The following is an 18,963-nucleotide window of genomic DNA, read 5'->3' on the forward strand; positions in this document are numbered from 1 at the left end:
TGTAGTTTTAATATGCATTTTCCTAATAAGTGAAGTGGAGTATGTCTTCATATGTTTATGGGCTATGCGTATCTCTTGTTTAGAAAACTTCTTAATTCTTTGGTCCATTTTTAATTTTTTTTCCTTCTTTTATAGATCTGTACTAATTCTGTAGAGATATTTGATATCAGTCACTGGTCTGGTATGTGATGTGCAAATATCTTCTCCCATTTACTGGGTTGCCTGGTTATCCTTGTGTATTTTGCTTTTGATGTATAAAAGCTTTTCAGTTTTATGTAATCCCTTTTATTTCTTCTTGTTTTCATTTCCCATGCTCAGAAGGATAAGTCTCCAAATACATCTTTGAATGTAAAGGTCCTGCAAAGTTTCACCAGCATTTTCGTCTATAAATTTTAGAGTTTGTGGTCTAGTATCTAGATCTTTAATGCATTTTGATTTGATCTTGGTGTGTGTTATTAGGTGGTGGCCTAGTTTCACTTTTCTACATGAGGCTGTCCAATTATCCCAGCATCATCTGTTGAAGAGAACTTCTTTACTCCCCACTCAATGGTTTTGGCCCTTTTGTCATATATTAGGTGGCTGAATATCTGTAGGCTTATTTCTGGGCTTGATTCTGCTTCATTGATACAAGTGTCCATTTTTATTCCAATACCACATTGTTTTGATAACTATTGCTTTGTAGTATAAATTGAAGTTGGACTATATGATGCTTCCATATTTTTCCTTTTTTTCTCAGAAGTGCTTTGGCTATTCATGGCCTTTAGTGGTTTCACACAAATTTTTGGACAAGTTGTTTGATTTCCTTGAAAAATGCCACTGGGGTCTTGATAGGGATTGCTTTGAAATGTAGATTGCTTTTGGTAGAATGGCCATTGGAATAATGTTTATTCTTCCATCCAGATGGATGGAACTAGAGGAGAAAATGATTAGCAAAATAAGGGGTGAAAACAACTACTGGATGGTTTCTCTCATGTGGAATCCAGAGATCAGTTACACATTAATTTAAATAAAATAAAATAAAATAAACAGAAGCAAGCAAACTGTTTCTAGACTTGTGAGAACTACGGTAGTTGTCTTTTTTTTAATTGTTGTAGTTATTGTTGTTGTTGATGTGATCGTTGTTGGATAGGACAGAGAGAATTGGAGAGAGGAGGGGAAGACAGAGGAGAGAAAAACACCTGCAGACCTGCTTCACCACCTGTGAAGGGACTCCCCTGCAGGTGGCGAACCAGGGGCTCAAACCAGGATTCTTACGCTGGTCCTTGAGCGTTGCACCACGTGCACTTAAGCCGCTGCACTACCGACTGACTCCAGGTAGTTATCTTTGGAAGTATAGCCCGGCTTGGGAGCAGGGGTACAAGAAAGAAAGTAAGGAAAAAGCAGCCTACAAGTTTTCATTTTGAGCTTGATTCTCCTCACCAGTGAACAGTTTTCTGAACCTATGAGAAGCAGCAGCACAAGCCACTACAATTTCTGGCACTTGCCGCTGATAAATGAGACTGGAATTTATAATCATCACTTGCTGGATGCATCAGGGAATGCACTGTTTCTGGGGAAAAGAAACAGCTGCAGTTTGACATCAGAGATGGGGGAGGGTGTTTCAGACAGTCAGCACAGGGCTTTCCCAGTGTGAAACACTAAGACACTACCCCACTCAGACAAAGCAATGTCAGTACAAATGGAAGAGGAGACCTTGGTAGGCTTTTCTCACTTTAATTGGGATTATTCACAATCACATGGCAGGGAGACTAATTCAGAGCAAGGATCCAGGGGCCTGACTACTTGGGTTGTTATCCTGAACAAGCTGCTTAACTTCTTTGCCTCAGTTTCTTCACCTGTAAAATGGAGCAATAGGGGCTGGGTGGTGGCGCATACTTATTACAATGCTCAAGGACCTAGGTTCAAGCCCCTGGTCCCCACCTGCAGGGGGAAAGCTTTGGGAGTCGTGAAGCAGGGCTGCAGGTGTCTCTGTGTCTCTCTCTCCCACCCCCTTCTATCTCAATTTATGACTGTCTCTATCTAATAAATAAAGATAATATAAATTAATAAAATAAAATGGAGCAATAATAATATCTACTTCATTAGGTATCACAAGGATTAAATGAGTTAATATTTTAAAACTTTTTTTTTTTTTTGCCTCCAGGGTTATAGCTGGGGCTTGGTGCCTACACAATGAAGCCACTGCTCCTAGAGGCCATTTTCTTCCATTTTGTTGCCCTTGTTGTTGCACTTGTTGTAGTTGTTATTGTTGTCATTGCTGTTGTTGTTGTTGGATAGGACAGAAAGAAATCGAAAGAGATGGGGAAGACAGAGGGGGAGAGAAAGATAGACACCTGCAGACCTGCTTCACTGCTTGTGAAGTGATCCCCGCCCCGCAGGTGGGGAGCCAGGGGCTTCACCTGGGATCCTTATGTCAGTCCTTGCGCTTTGCGCCATGGGCACTTAATCCACTAAGCTACTACCCAGCTCCCATTTCAAAACTTTTTAGAGTGGTCCAGGAGATGGCACAGTGGCTGAAGTGCTGAATTTAGAAGCACAAGGTTCCAAGTTTGATTCCCAGCATTGCATGTGCCATGTGATGCTCCAGTGCTCGTTCTCTCTCTTTACATATTTATTTTTTTTTAAATCATAGCATTGCTCAGCTCTGGTTTAGGGTAGTACTGGGATTTCAGAGCTTGAGTCTCTTTGCATAACCACTGTGCTATCTACCCCCTGCTTTCCTTTCTCTACCATAAATAAAGCCATCTTTGTTTGGCTTTGTATGTTAACTCTCTTTTCAGCCACCAGGTTCCAGATGCTAGCAGGATGCCAAACAGACTTCCCTGGACAGACAACCCCACCAATGTGTCCTGGAACTCTGATTCCCCAGAACCCCACCCCACTAGGGAAAGAGAGGGGCAGGCTAGGAGTATGGATCGACCTGTCAACACCCATGTTCAGCGGGGAAGCAATTACAGAAGCCAGACCTTCTACCTTCTGCATCCCACAATGACCTTAGGTCCATACTCCCAGAGGGTTAAAGAATAGGAAAGCTATCAAGGGATACGGAGTTTTGGTGGTGGTAATTGCATGGAAAAATCAAAATCATATGGTTTTGTCAATGTTTCCTTTTTATAAATAAAATTAAAAAAAGAAAAACAGGGAGTAGGGTAGTAGTGTAGTGGGTTAAGTGAAGGTGGCGCAAAGCGCAAGAACTGGCGTTAAGAATCCCGGTTTGAGCTGCTAGCTCCCCACCTGCAGGGGAGTCCCTTCACAGGTGGTGAAGCAGGTCTGCAGGTGTCTATCTTTCTCTCCCCTTCTCTGTCTTCCTCTCCTCTCTCTATTTCTCTCTGTCCTATCCAACAATGACGACATCAATAACAACAACAACAATAACTATAACAACAAAACAACCAGGGCAACAAAAGGGAATAAATAAATATTTAAAAAAAATTAAAAACAGGGCCAGGTGGTAGTGTACTTGGTTGAGTGCACACACTACCATGCATAAGGAAGGATTCAGGCTCAAGCCCTAGGACCCTGTGTGCTTGAACCTGGCTCTTTGAGTGTGAAGGAGGGAAGCTTCAGAAGTGGTAAAGTAGTACTACAGGTCACTCTCTCTTCCCACCCCCCTCAGCTTCTCTCTGTCCTATCAAATATAAGAAAAATAAAACTAAAATAAAAAAGCAAAAAAATAAAAGAAGGAAATTGACTGGAATTTTTATTTATTCTCATTTTTAATAAAGTGATAGAAAAGAGGAAAGATGATTGGTAGATTTATAGAGACGATCCCCTCAAAAATTCAAAGAGAACAATGCTAGAATCTAAAGAAGTTAACAAAGTTTTTTTTTTTTTTTTTAAATTACAATCTTAAGTTGACACAATTTCCCCCACAGCACCAAAGTTGCTTTGATGGTCTCCCTTTCTCTCTTCATCTTGCTTAGTTTTTTTTTTTTTTAATTTTTAAAAAAATTATCTTTGTTTATTAGATAGAGACAGCCAGAAATCAAGAGGGTACGGGGAGATAGAGAAGGAGAGACACCTGCAGCACTGCTTTACCACTTGCAAAGTTTCTCCCTGCAGGTGGGGACTGGGGGCTCAAACCTGGGTCCTTGAGCATTGTAACATGCATGCTAAACCAGCTGTGCCACCATCCAGGCCCCTCTTGCTTAGTTTCTATCTGAAAAAATCTGTCTTGAGTGCTGAAGCCCTAGACATGACCCCCCCCAAAAAAGAAAATTCAAGGAAAAAAAATGTTAAAATCTAAGGAAGTCACTGACATCATTGACACAGTTCCTCCCGCACCCCATTAATTTATCAGAATAAAGAAGTCAATTAAAAAAAAAATCTTTTCAGTTAAAAAACAAAAACTCCCAGAAACTGATATGAAGCTCAAAGATGGATATATGCCAGAAGTGGCCAAGTGTGGTGGAATGACAGTCCTTTCGCAAAGGAGGCAAACCCATGTAACTTCCTGCTCAGCACCATCTTAGAATCTCCCAGAACTTTCATTAAGGATAGCTAAGCTGAAAGGAGAATCTGACAAATATAATTTCTTCCCCCTTCCCATTGTAATCTGGCACTGTTGCAACTGCTAATTTGTAGTTTCAAAGTTTTGCGCAGACATTATTTTGTGCAATCAAAACAGCAATACCACGAGGAAGGTAGGAAAAGCAGTTTTAACTCCAGTTCTGATGGAGCTGAGAGGCTGGGTCTGCCTACAGCCTGGAAATAGAATCTAAAACCTAATTTCTTCCTAAATCCTTTAATGGAATAATGTGATCTTTTGTCAGTGCAATAGCTTGGTGTCTTCCACATAATTGTCACTTCACAACCAACAATCACTCGAAAGCACTCCTGAACCTAATCTGTCTTGGCATCAGCACTCTGAGTGACAGTTGTCACTGCACAGTATAATTTGCTTTGATTGTGCAACATTTTAAACCATTATCTCTTTAAATATTGCCCCAGTGCTTCTGCTTGACATGAAATAGGTGCACATAACATTTGCAAGGGGTCTGGCATTAAGTATTTCAACTGGCAGCCTGGGCATATGTTCACACTTGTGGTTTCTATAGCAGAGATTACTTTCCAACTTTATTTATTTCATTTTTGCCACCAGAGTTATCTGTCACTGGGGTACAGGCCCTGAATGATGAATCCATTGCTCTCTGTGGTCAGTTTTTTCCTTGATGGGACAGAGAAATTAGGTTAGGGGAAGGAGATAGAAAGGAAGAAGCTTACTCCCTCTAGGTAGGGGACCAAGGACTTGAACCTATTTTTTTTTTTTTTTTAAAACCAGTGTACTGTTCAGCTCTGGCTTATGGTGGTGTGGTGGACCGGGAGCCTCACGCATGAGTCTGTTTGCATGACCATTATGCTATCACCCTGGGGGTCTTATACATGCTAATGTGTGCACACAACCTGCTGCAGTCACCACTTGACCCCTCCAACTATTTTTTTTTTTTTTTTTACCAGAGCACTACTCAGCCCTGGTTTCTGGTGGTGCCTGGAACTGAATTTGGGACTAAAGAGGCTCAGGGATGAAAGTTGTAGGGAAGGGGAGATAGCATTATGTTTATGCAAAGACTTTCATGCCTGAGGTTCCAGAGTTCCAGGTTCAATCCCTCATACCGCCATAAACCAGAGCTGAGTAGTGCTCTGGTGTAGAGAAAAAAAAAAAAAAGAATAAAAATTGTTTGTGTAATCATTATGTTTGCAAACAATTTGCTACTTTATAGCTTTTTATTTATAAAAAATTACCAAAAGGAAGAACTTTATGATTTAAACTCTACCAGAAATCATGCATTACACTCCCTTACCTCCCCAATTACTTCAACAAAAACATGGAACATTGAATATCATAGTCACAAGGAATTGGATTACTTCACCTTGCTGGATAAGGAAACAGTGATGGTGGTTGTTGGGATGGAATGGGTGGAGAGAAATGTGTTGGCTTCTTGTGAAGACAGCCAACTGGGAGTGTGTTCTCCATTCAGGGGGAGATGTTTGAGCAGCCCATCTTAGTGTGATGAAGGGAACTGAGAGTGCATTCTCTATCAAGGGGAAGTATCTGAGTAGTCCACTTCCAAATGACCATACCTTATTGCAGACAGCTTTCACTCTGTGCAGTCTATCCAGTGACTCCTGGGGGTTCCCCAGGTACTGCTGAAGCTCTGCGTGTAAGATCCGCATTGAGAAGGGCACCATGGAGCCTAGGATCAAAATCACAGTTGAGTCTATTTGTCTTCTATGACTAAGCAGGCTTTCTTATGTACCATCTTGAAAAATGATCAGTATATGCATCCCAGCAGAGAGGAGGACAGAATCTCTGTTATTTTTTAAAATATTTACTTATGACAGAAATAAAGAGAGAGAGAGAGAGGGGGAGGGAGAGGGAGTAAGAGAAAGCCAGAATATCACTCTGGCACATGCGAAACCAGGGATCAAACTTGGGACCTCCTGCTTGCAAGTTCAGTGCTCTAGCCACTGTGTTACCTCCCAGGTCAAAACAGAATCCCTCTAAAGGAAACAATAGGGAGTCGGCGGTAGCGCAGTGGGTTAAGCGCACGTGGTGCCAAGCGCAGGGACCAGTATAAGGATCCTGGTTCGAGCCCCCGGCTCCCCACCTGCAGGGGGGTCACTTCACAGGTGGTGAAGCAGGTCTGCAGGTGTCTATCTTTCTCTCCCCCTCTGTCTTCCCCTCCTCTTTCCATTTCTCTGTCCTATCTAACAACAACATCAATAACAACAACAATAACTACAACAATAAAAACAACAAGGGCTACAAAAGGGAAAATAAAAAAATAAATAAAATAAAGGAAACAATAGTGCCACTTATAACATGTATGTTGGTTTTCTCTATAAAAGCTGTATTTGGGAGTCAGGCGATGGCACAGTGGGTTAAGCGCACGTGACGCAAAGCGCAGGGACCAGCGTAAGGATCCCGGTTCGAGCCCCGGCTCCCCACCTGCAGGGGAGTCACTTCTCAGGCAGTGAAGCAGGTCTGCAGGTGTCTATCTTTCTCTCCCCTCTCTCTCTGTCTTCCCCTCCTCTCTCCATTTCTCTCTGTCCTATCCAACAACAAAGCAACATCAACAATGGCAATAATAACCGCAACGAGGCTGCAACAACTAGGGCAACAAAAAGGGGGAAAAATGGCCTCCAGGAGCGGTGGATTCATGGTGCAGGCACTGAGCCCAGCAATAACCCTGGAGGAAAAAAAAAAAAAGCTGTATTTAAGTGTGTTCTAGACAATTATCAAAGGAGACAGGTGGATAATACTACTGTTAGCATAGATAATGCTTCAAGCATATAGTAACTATCACAAAACGCACAAAACGATAGAACTCACCACTTTTTTTTTTTTTAACAAAACACAAAACACAACCAGGGATGGATGGATGGATATATACCCATATAAAATTTTATTTATTTATTTTTTTTGCTATGGCAAGAACAAGCAGAAGGTCATCCATTAGGGTGGATTCCTCAAATGGAGATTCTGAGAGGAGGGTCTATAAGGGGAAGCAAGATAAGGGGAAGAAGCTGAACTAATGTGTGTCACAAGTTCAGGTCCCGACTCTATGGTGAATGTATGCATGTGCATCTGTCATCCATATGTGCAAATCTTTCAGAGGTTAGATTGAAATTCTGCCTCACAGTTGTTCTAATAGGAGACAAGGAAGCTGCACTTGAGAACTCTACTTGCTAGGTTGCCCAAGAGGAAGGATTCCCAGGCATTTCCAACCCCTTTACTGTGTCCAGAAAAAGAGAGGGGGTTCTCTGAAAAGGGACTGCTACACAGCTTGTTGGGAAGGCATATAATCTGAATGAGTTATGTCATCTCTGAGGGTGAAGAAATCTTTCTGCTAATACCATGTTCTCTCCTAAGTCAATTAAGAGTGTTTGGGAGCTACTCTCTGCCCTAATCCAGCTTTCTAGCTCTATTCTTAACTCTTGACACCATCTTCCCAGATAATATTTCTAGTCCACCTGCATGTTAGCTATCAGGCTCATGTAAAAATGACTAAAGTCATGGCTCCCTTGGAACATACCTAAAACAGACCTTCTAGCTTCTTCCTACTTGACCCCTAATTGATCTGTTCTATTTCTACTTTTGGGTTCCTGTTTATTAAACAATTTGTCCTGCTTTTTATCTTACTGTCTTTCAGCCACCAAGTTGCAGATGCTACTATGATTCCATCCTGACCTTTCTGGGCAGGAGCCCTTACCAATGTGTCTCCAGAGCCTTACTCCACTAGGGAAAGATAGAAACAGGCTGAGGGTATGGATCAACCTGTCCATGTACAGCAGAGAAACAATTACAGAAGCCAGTCCTTTCACCTTCTACACCCCATAAAGAATTTTGGTCCATACTTCCAGAAGGATAAAGAATAAGGAAGCTTCCAGGTGAAAAGCATGGGACACGGAACTCTAGTGGTGAGAACTGTGTGGAGTTGTACCCCCATCATCTTACAGTTTTGTTAATCATTATTAAATCACTCATTAAAAAAAGAATTGATTTGTAGTCTGTATACTAAATACATAAAAACCATCATGACAATCAATTTGCAATAATAATGAAGATAATAAAGAAGGATAAGAAGATGCCAGCAGAGGTGAGGTACACCTATTTGGGAGAGATGTGAAACTACTCCTGTGACAACAATCTTATAAAGCAACAATTCCTCAGTAAAAACAAGAAATGTCAGCACATGGTGACCATATAATTTCAGGCTGAAACTTTATATATATAAAAGGTTGAAGTTGTCCATATCAAGGTTGGAAGATATAGAGTTTGGAAGATGGCTAGAAAACCAGCTGTGACACATCTGCAAGCCACTTGGCTTCTCTGTGCTTCAGCCTGCTAGAACACTTTAGGATTATTAGGTTCTAATGTCATTACAAGCCTGGAGAAAAGAAAGATGACAATTACTAACTTTGAAATGTTTGTTTTATTGTCTTAAATAATTCCTACATCTGAAGAAGATGGATGATTGAGTTTACACTATAAAAAGTCACGTCAGTATCCAAAAACAAACATATTTCTAGGTTAGCAGCATTGCTAAATATGCAATGGGGCTAACTTGATTAGATAGTATCTTAGTTGTACCATTTCTATTCCTACATATCAAGTAGAAGACAGGCAATAACTGCTCCTGTATGATTTGGAATTTACATGCAGGTAGAAAGTACTGTTAGAATTCTTTTAGTCTGGGAGATGACACAGCCTCTAGAGTGGTGGACTTGAAAGCAAGAGGTTTTGAGTTCAATCTCTGGCATTGAACATATCAGAATGATATTCTGGTGTGTGATCTATCTGTCTTTTTAAAATAATTTTTTATATATAAAAAGGAAACATTGACTAAACCATAGGATAAGAGGGGTACAACTCTACATAATTCCCACTACCAAAACCCCATATCCCATCTCCTCCCCTGATAGCTTTCCTATTCTTTTTTTTTTTTTTTTCCTCCAGGGTTATTGCTGGGCTCAGTGCCTGCACCATGAATCCACCGCTCCTGGAGGCCATTTTTCCCCCTTTTTGTTGCCCTAGTTGTTGCAGCCTCGTTGCGGTTATTATTGTCATTGTTGACATTGCTTTGTTGTTGGATAGGACAGAGAGAAATGGAGAGAGGAGGGGAAGACAGAGAGAGAGGGGGAGAGAAAGATAAGACACCTGCAGACCTGCTTCACCGCCTGCGAAGTGACTCCCCTGCAGGTGGGGAGCTGGGGGCTCGAACCGGGATCCTCACGCTGGTCCCTGTGCTTTGCGCCACGTGCGCTTAACCCACTGTGCCACCGCCCGACCCCCAGCTTTCCTATTCTTTATCCCTCTGGGAGTATGGGCCCAAGGTCATTATGGGATGCAGAAGGTTGAAGATCTATCTGGCTTCTGTAATTGCCTCCCTGCTGAACATGGGTGTTGACAGGCTGATCTATACTCCTAGCTTAGCTCTCTCTTTCCCTAGTGGGGAAGGGCTCTGGGGAAGCAGAGCTCCAGGACACATTGGTGGGGTTGTCTGTCCAGGGAAGTCTGGTTGGCATCCTGCTAGCATCTGGAACCTGGTGGCTGAAAAGAGAATTCACATACAAAGCCAAACAAATTATTGACCAATCATGGACCTAAAGGCTGGAATGGTGCAGATGAAGAGTTGGGGGAGGGTCTCCATTTTGTAGATAGCTAGTAGGCATATTTTAGTTATATTCCAAAGGGCCTGTGGCTATACTAGTTTTTGTTTGTTTTTCCTTGAGCCTGAAATCTGATATGCAGATCCCAATTATTGTCTGGGAAGATGTTGTCATTGCTGGAAGAAGGACCAGAAAGCTGGATCAAGGAAGAGAGTAGCTCCCAAATATGAGAAAGGGGTATAAATATTGTTGATTGTAAACCCCACTGACTTGATGTGATCTGGGGCCCACAGTCAGTTTAGGAGCCTATGTGACCTCTGCATCCCTGTAGATCTGAGCCCACACTCTGTGGCCATAAGTAGAAACATTCCAAGCTGCCCAAATATCAGGACCTATCTTCCTCAGGTGTAGCATAGAGTATGTTGTCCAGCCTCCCTTCGGAGGATGGAACATTCTCTGCCATTGTTGAGCCAAGTTAGGGCAAGGTCCTATGGGGGCCCACAAAGTGGTCTATTGTGTTGTTCCTGATAGAAATGACCAGTAACAATGGAGAGAGGGATTTATTTGAGGTCTAGGCCCATCATGTCTATTTGGGAATCTCAGGACTCCTTGACTAGGGCCCCAGCTGATGGGGTGGCCTGATAGTGACTAAAGAGTCATCATTAAAGTATGCCAGTCTCTTGTCCTTATTCAGTTCTTGCAGTCCTTGCTTTGATGAGGTTAGATTTGGAGTGAGTGAGAGAACTATAATAGGAAGTAGGTGAGGAAGGTATCTAAGTCTAAGTAGACACTATTTCATTATGAACTTTATACTGACTCACTACAGACTATTGTGTATTTTTGCTTTTAGGTATATTTTTTGCCTTAATTTATGGATACATGTGAACATATGCTCTATCTTACGGAACCTGGTCTATATCAAGGTTTTGGGACTTTTTTAGGAAGTGAACCTCCTGGAATGGAATTAGAGAATACTATGAAAGGAAAAGTCTCACCTGAGTAATGAGTGTGTCTCTGTTTATCTATCTATCTATCTATCTATCTATCTATCTATCTATCTTTCTTCATCATCATCATCATCTATCTTGGTTTTAAAAAGTCTTTGTGCATTTAAAAGGAGATGAGAAAATATTCTGAACTGAATGAAAACACAATTCATCAAAATTTGTAAGATTCAACAAAAGCTGTTCTAAGAGAGAAATTTACATCATTATATATGTATATATATATATATATATATATATATTAGAATTGAAAAAAATCAATTAGCTTCTTCCTTAGGATACTAGAAGGCAAACACAATATAAAAGCAGAAAAAAAAGAAATAAAAATTAGAGCAGAGACTGATGATACTAAAAACAAAATAGTCAGCAATACCTAAAGCTCAGACTGAAAAAAAAAAAAAAAAGCTAAATCTCTAGGCAGGCTTACCAAGAGTAATGGGATAAGGAACAATTTCCTGATATAAGCAATGAGAGATTATTGACTTCATGGATCTTAAGAAGATGAAAAGGTGGTGTATTGCACCAAAGTCAGAGTCTGGGGTAGGGGAGAGGGTTCAGGTCCTAGAAAATAATGGCCTAGAAGGACCTAGTGGGGGTTGTATTGTTATGTGGAAATGTTATACATGTACAGACTATTGTATTTTATCGTCAACTGTAAACCATGAATCCTCCAATAAAAAATTTAAAAAAAGAATGAACAAAGAATGAACAATTAAAAAGAGTATTATGAACAATTCTATGTCCACAAATAGTTCACCTGATAAGTGTAAGTCTTATCATGCTCTGGGCCCTGGGTTCATGTCCTGGCATCAGTATGTACAGTGAACTCCATGGATGGTGGGTCAGTACTGTGGTGTCTCTCCCATTTATTTTTATTTCCATTTATTTGTTTATTTTGGATAGAGACAGAGAAACTGAGGGGAGAAAGGGAGAGAGAGTAGTGCACCACTCATAAAGCTTTCCCCCTGCAGGTAGATAGATACTGGGGACTTGAAGCTGGGCTCTTGTGCACTGTAATATGTGCACTCAACCAGATGTGCCACCACCTGGCCACCCCCTCATCCTTTCTACATAAATTAAAAATGAGCTCAGAAGGTGACTTAGTAGTATTTATTGCATATGCAAGAGGCAGAGTTTATTCTTCCCAACACTGCATAAAAACTTATTTTAATTTTAAATGTATTATATTTACTTATTTATTTTATTAACTTTATTTATTGGATAGAGACAGCTAGATATTGAGAGGGAAGGGGGAGATAGAGAAGGAGAGACAGAGAGACACCTGCAGCACTGCTTCACCACTTGCAAAGCTTTCCTCCTACAGGTAGGGACTGGGGCTCAAACCTGGGTCTTTGAGCATTGTAACATGTGCACTCAACCAGGTATGACACCAGCCACCCCATTATCTTTTTTTAAATTTTTTATATTTATTTTCCCTTTTGTTGCCCTTTTTTTTTTTTAAATTGTTGTAGTTATTACTGTTGTTGTTAATGATGTCATCGTTGTTAGACAGGACAGAGTTAAATGGAGAGAGGAGGGGAAGACAGACAGGGAGGGAAAGATAGGCACCTGCAGACCTTCTTCACTGCCTGTGAAGTGACTCCCCTGCAGGCGGGGCGAGCCTGAGGCTTGAACCAGGATCCTTATAGCAGTCCTTGCGCTTCGTGCCATGTGCGCTTAACTGGCTGCACTACTGTCTGATTCCCACCCCATTATGTTTATTTATTAGACAGAGACAGATAGAAATAAAGAGCGTAAGGGGAGATATAAAGGAGAGAAAAAGAGACACCTGCAGCATTGCTTCCTCACTTGCTAAGTTTTTTCCCTGAAAGTAGGGACCAGGAGCTCAAACCCTGGTCTTTGTGCACTGTAACATGTGCTCTCAACCAGGTGTGCCACCATCTGGCCCCTTAAAAGTTATTTTAATTAACTGGATAAAACTATGCAAGCTGAGTAGTTCAGGAGATGGCACAATGGATAAGGTATTGAACTCTCAAGCATGAGGTCATGAGTTCAATCCCTGGCAGCACATGTACCAGAGTGAAGTCTGGTTCTTTTTCTCTCTCCTTTTATCTTTCTCATTAATAAGTAAATAAAAATCTTTTTAAAAAAAAAAAACCTATGCAAGCTGTTATGTAAAGTATCAATAAATTTTGGAAATAAGCTGTATATACAAGGTGAATTCAAAGGTCAGAGACAATCCCATGGAATCTGAAACCTTCCTTCTCCAAGTGGACTTTGAGCCTCCTTCTGACCTCCCTGAGATGCAATATCTCAGACTCTACCTCATCCAGACACATCAGAATCTGCATTTGACAAAATCTTGGGTGATTTGTATGCACAATAAAGTTTGATAAGCACTGCTTTACACATCACCTCAACAATATTAAATGAAAATAAATAAATATCTACCAGGAGTTGGGCGGTAGTGCAGCGGGTTAAGCACACGTGGCACAAAGTGCAAGGACCGGCATAATGATCACAGTTCAAGCCCCCGGTTCCCCACCTGCAGGGGAGTCGCTTCACAGGCAGTGAAACAGGTCTGCAGGTGTCTATCTTTCTCTCCCCCTCTTCTATTTCTCTCTGTCCTATCCAACAACGATGACATCAAGAACAACAACAATGAAAAACAACAAGGGCAACAAAAGGGAAAATAAATATTAAAAATTAAAAAAAAATTACCAAGCTAAAGCTGCCAAATATTATGATTTATATTTTTGTAAACATGCCTCAAAATATATATCCAAGTTCATTAGAATCACATTAAAACCTGAAGTCACTATTACAGTTATTATGTACCATGCAAAAAAAACCCTGTCTCTCATTTATATAATGTTTCCTTTGCTACTTCCTGTTCTTTTATAAGAAGGCACATATTTAAAGACTCAACAAGAGTTAAGATAGAGGGAAGTGACGAAGTTGTATATCTCCCCTCGTCTGTATTGAGGATTATGCTGAACCTCAGAACTGGAAACTCCCTCCACATTGGTAAGCTCTGCACTGAAGTCACTAGTAGGCAGGCATTGACAATGGTCAAACATTTCTTCTTCCAACATAGAATCTTTTTTTAAAAAAATTTTATTTATAAAAAGGAAATACTGACAAAAAGCATAGGATAAGAGGGGTACAACTCCACACAACTCCCACCACCAGAAGAACTCCACAACCCCTCCCTTCTGATAGCTTTCCTATTCTTTATTCCTCTGGGAATATCTTGGCGTTACTCTCGATCGCACTCTGTCATTTCACAAACATCTCATAAAATCTGCAGCAAAGGTGGGCGCGAGGAATAACATCATTGCAAGACTGGCCAGCTCCTCATGGGGCGCGAGCGCTTCCACACTATGATCATCATCTCTGGCATTATGCTATTCCACTGCAGAATACTGTGCCCCAGTATGGTTCCGTAGCCCCCATGTTCACTTGGTCAATTCCAAATTATATTCCTCCATGAGGATAATTTCTGGAACCATCCATTCCACCCCGGTTCCATGGCTGCCAGTTCTTAGCAACATCGCCCCGCCAGATATTCGTTGGGATGCGGCATCATCTAAGTTCATTTCCCACGTCTACGCTCGACCGGATCTGCCAATATACGCGGATATCTTCGCCCACCCTGTTCAATGCTTGACATCTCGTCACCCAATCTGGTCCCCTACGCCTACACTGAACTTCTCTGTTCCAGTCTGTTGGAAACAGAGTTGGCAGTCAGCTGAGGTAAAGAACAAACACCTCATCACAGAGCCCTGCAAGCGTCAACCCGGCTTTGACCTAGCACGTTATGATTGGGCCCTCCTCAATCGCTATTGAACAGGCCATGGCCGGTGCGCCGCTATGTTCCATTGCTGGGGAGCCAGAGACAACCCAAACTGCCCCTGCGGCTACAGACAGACTATGACCTACATAGTCAACGACTGCCACCTCTCCAGATTCAAAGGAGGTCTCGAAACTTTACATCAGGCTCAACCTGATGCTGTTGACTGGCTACGGAAGAAGGGCAAACGCTAGAAGAAGAAGAAGAATTCCTCTGGGAGTATGGGCCCAGGGTGATTATGGGATACAGAAGGTGGAAGGTCTGGCTTCTGTAATTGCTTCCCTGATAAACATAGGCATTGACAGGTCAATTCATACTCCCAGCCTGTCTCTCTCTTTTCCTAGTGGGGTGGGGCTCTGAAGAATCGGACTTCAGGACACATTGGTGGGGTCGACTGCCTAGGGAAGTCTGCCAACACAGAATTTTTTCAATGTGGTGTGTAAGCAGGACAGCACACCCTTATAAAGCCACCGTACTCCAGCAGGAAGATCCATTCATTCACTTCCTTCCTTTCTCTCTGCTTCTTTCACTCTTTCTTTCCCTTCCTCCCTCTTTTCCTCTCTTTCTCTTTTTCTTTCTTTTCTGTCTTTCCACCAGATGTATCTCTTGGATGTGGGTGACATGCATAAAATCACAAGTAAAACAAACATGGTAGTAGCAAAATTCTTTCAGAATTAAAATTTAGTATGTAACGCAAAAATTAAGAGTGTTAATTAAAAATACTGTGGTTTGTGTTTAAAATTTTTTGAATTATTTTTTATTTGATAGGACAGAGAGAAAGTGAGGAGGAAAGGGAAATAGAAAGGGAGAGAGAACAAGAGACACCTGCAACACTGCTTCACTGCCAGTGAAGCTTCTTCCCTACAGGTGGGGACCAATGGGTTAAGCTTAGATCCTTGAGCATGGTAATGTGTGAGCTCAACCAGGTGCATCACTACCTGACTCTGAAAATACTGAGTCTTAGCCCATACTCCTACTCCAGTGCTCTAAGGTACCAGGGCTACAGGCCAGGGAAAATTTTCAGAGTCCTGTTCCCATTACTCACAACCTGTCCTACTTTAGTTCTCACTGATAGAAAAAGGGTGGTGGTGGCCTTGGTAGAGTGCACATGTTATAATGCACAAGGATCTGGGTTCAAGCCCCCAGTCCCCACCTGCAGGAAAAAAGCTTCATGAGTGGTGAAGCAGTGCTACAGCTGTCTGTCAATCTCCCTCTTTTCCTCTTGATTTCTCTGTCTCTAGCCAATAAGTAAATTAATTAATTAATTAAATTTGGGGGGGCAGGGAGATAGCATAATCGCTATGTAAGGACTTTCATATCTGAGGCTCTGAGGTCCTGGGTTCAATCCCCAGCACCACCAAAAGTCATAGCTGAGCAGTGCTCTGGTATCTCTCTCTCTTTTTTTTTTTTAAATATTTTATTTATTTATTTATTTATTCCCTTTTGTTGCCCTTGTTGTTTTATTGTTGTAGTTATTATTGTTGTTGTCATTGTTGGATAGGACAGAGAGAAATGGAGAGAGGAGGGGAAGACAGAGAGGAGAAGAGAAAGAGAGACACCTGCAGACCTGCTTCACCGCCTGTGAAGCGACTCCCCTGCAGGTGGGGAGCCGGGGTTCGAACCGGGATCCTTATGCCGGTCCTTGTGTTTTGCGCCACCTGCGCTTAACCCGCTGCACTACAGCCCGACTTCTTCTCTCTCTTTTTTAATATTTATTTTCCCTTTTGTTGCCCTTGTTTTTTATTGTTGTTGTAGTTATTATTGCTGTTATTGATGTTGTTGTTAGGACAGAGAGAAATGGAGAGAGGAGGGGAAGACAGAGAGGGGGAGAGAAAGATAGACACCTGCAGACCTGTTTCACCGCCTGTGAAGTGACTCCCCTGCAGGTGGGGAGCCAGGAGCTTGAACTGTGATCATTACGCCAGTCCTTGTGCTTTGTGCCACATGTGCTTAACCCGCTGCACTACCACAGGACTCATTATATTTCTCTTTTTTAATTAAAAGAAAAAAGGATGAAACTTGAGGACATCATGTTGAGCGAGATAAGCCAAAAGGAGAAGGATGAATACCAAATGATCTCACTTATAGCCAGACTTAATAAAGTAGGGATGGGGAGGGAGGGAGAGCACAAAGTGATATATGGACTGGACACGATATATTACACCAAAGCAAGGCCTCTGGAGAAGGGGAATGGAGGATAGGAAGAAAGCTTTGGGGGCTTGGCACATAATGAATTGTATGCATATGTCAATGATTGCACTGTAAAGCATTAACTCCCTTAATAAAAAAAAAATTAAAAAGAAGAGAAAACGGAAGCCTCAAAGGATCTTCCTGGAGTTGTGTGACAAGAAGGGAACTGTTTACTGTTCTGAATGCACTCTGTTTTCACATCATCTCTCTGAGTGCAGTTTTCCATTAAGTAAACAGATATCCCAAGTCTCAGTTCACTGAGTTCTGCCAACAGAGCCTTCTCCTCAGCATCCCACACTAGAGAACCTCAGGCAATGTGGATGCTGGGCAGATGCCAGGGCAAGCAACACCTAACATGTCTCTATACAACTTGAGGATGGGAATTTGGACTTTACCCAGGCTGCCATGAACAACAGCAAAGGTGGGTAAGAAAGGCAGCAACAGCTGATTCCTTAAACACACAATCTTCTGTGATTTTCTTAGAGCCATCTGGAAGAAAGCTAGAACTGAAGAATAAAAAAAAGGGGGGGGGGGAGTCCGGCGTTAGCGCAGCAGGTTAAGCATACCTGGAGCAAAGCACAAAGACCGGTGTAAGGATCCCGGTTCCAGCCCCCGGCTCCCCACCTGCAGGGTATGTATTTGTCTATCTTTCTCTCCCCCCCTCTGTCTTCCCCTCCTCTCTCCATTTCTCTCTGTCCTAGCCAACAACGACGACATCAAAAATAACTACAACAATAAAACAACAAGGGCAACAAAAGGGAATAAATAAATAAATAAATCGGGGCAATACCTACTGAGGGTGGTCTCTAGTGAGATGAAATATGTATAGCTTTCATACCAGCCTGGGGGCTTCTTTCTCCTGCAGGGAGAGAGTGTCTTGGATAAGAAGAGCTACTCAAAATTTGTAAGAAAAAATAATTCCTAGTGGATTTGTTTTTCTGGAAGATTCCCATGTATAGTCAGGACTGGCCAAAATCTAGGTTGGTATAAATAGTGTAAAAGCAAAGCATGCTCATTAATCATTTAGAAAACATTAAACAAAAACAGTCCTACAAAATTCATTTGCTACAGTCGCCTGTAGTGCTGAATATCCATAGTGCCACCACAGATAGTCAGAGAGGAATGTACCAGATATTAACCAGGACTCCATGCTGGGTAGTGAAAAAATGAAGAAAAAAATAGTATACAAAAGAGAAGAAATGCTAGTCTAACTTTAGCAGGGTATACCACTTTTTTCAGTAAACACAAATGCTTCTGCAGTGTGGAGATAGACTGGTCTTAGATGCTGGGTGGATTGGCCAGTGGAGGACACACTAGAAGAATTCTACTGGACCCTCTGCCCAATATTATTAACAGGTCCACATTCTATAAGTTACATGTTTTAGGGCTGTATGCCTGATACTTCTACTCATTTTCAAGTCCTGCTGATCTTTTTGCTGGGATTACTGACATCATCGTCTGCCCTGCTGGTATCCCTGTGTCCTTCTTGTTCTCTGATATTCCTGGAGTCTATGGAGCAGTTGTGTCTTTTAATTGATTTTTAATTTTTATTATATATGATGAGGCATAGAGAAACTTAGAGGGGAGAGGGAGATAGACACCTATATAGCACTGCTTCAGCACTTGAGAAATTTAGCTCCTGCAGATGGTGATGGGGGCTTGAACCTGAGTTCCTGTACATGGTAACATGTGTGTTCAACTGAGTGTGCCACTGCCTGGATCCCGGGCTAGCGCTGCCAGAGAGAGAGAGACTCTGGAACACGTGGCTGAGTGGGAACGCAATGCAATTTTTTTTAATGATCAGAGAAAATGTCTTTATATCTTTTTAAACAGAAGTGGCAG

The 18,963-nt window shown here is 41.8% G+C and overlaps 1 protein-coding gene across 1 annotated transcript in view; it reads right to left on the reverse strand.

The window, feature by feature from the left end:
• The window catches only part of TRAPPC12 (trafficking protein particle complex subunit 12), a 114,785-nt gene that overhangs the window by 31,148 nt on the left and 64,674 nt on the right, over window positions 1-18,963 (reverse strand). The window contains exon 6 of the mRNA XM_060187033.1: window positions 6,082-6,194. Within this exon, the coding sequence (XP_060043016.1) occupies window positions 6,082-6,194 (113 nt within the window). The remainder of the gene's footprint in view (window positions 1-6,081; window positions 6,195-18,963) is intronic.

Source organism: Erinaceus europaeus, chromosome 3 (genome assembly GCF_950295315.1).
Source record: "Erinaceus europaeus chromosome 3, mEriEur2.1, whole genome shotgun sequence".
Taxonomy (NCBI): domain Eukaryota; kingdom Metazoa; phylum Chordata; class Mammalia; order Eulipotyphla; family Erinaceidae; genus Erinaceus; species Erinaceus europaeus.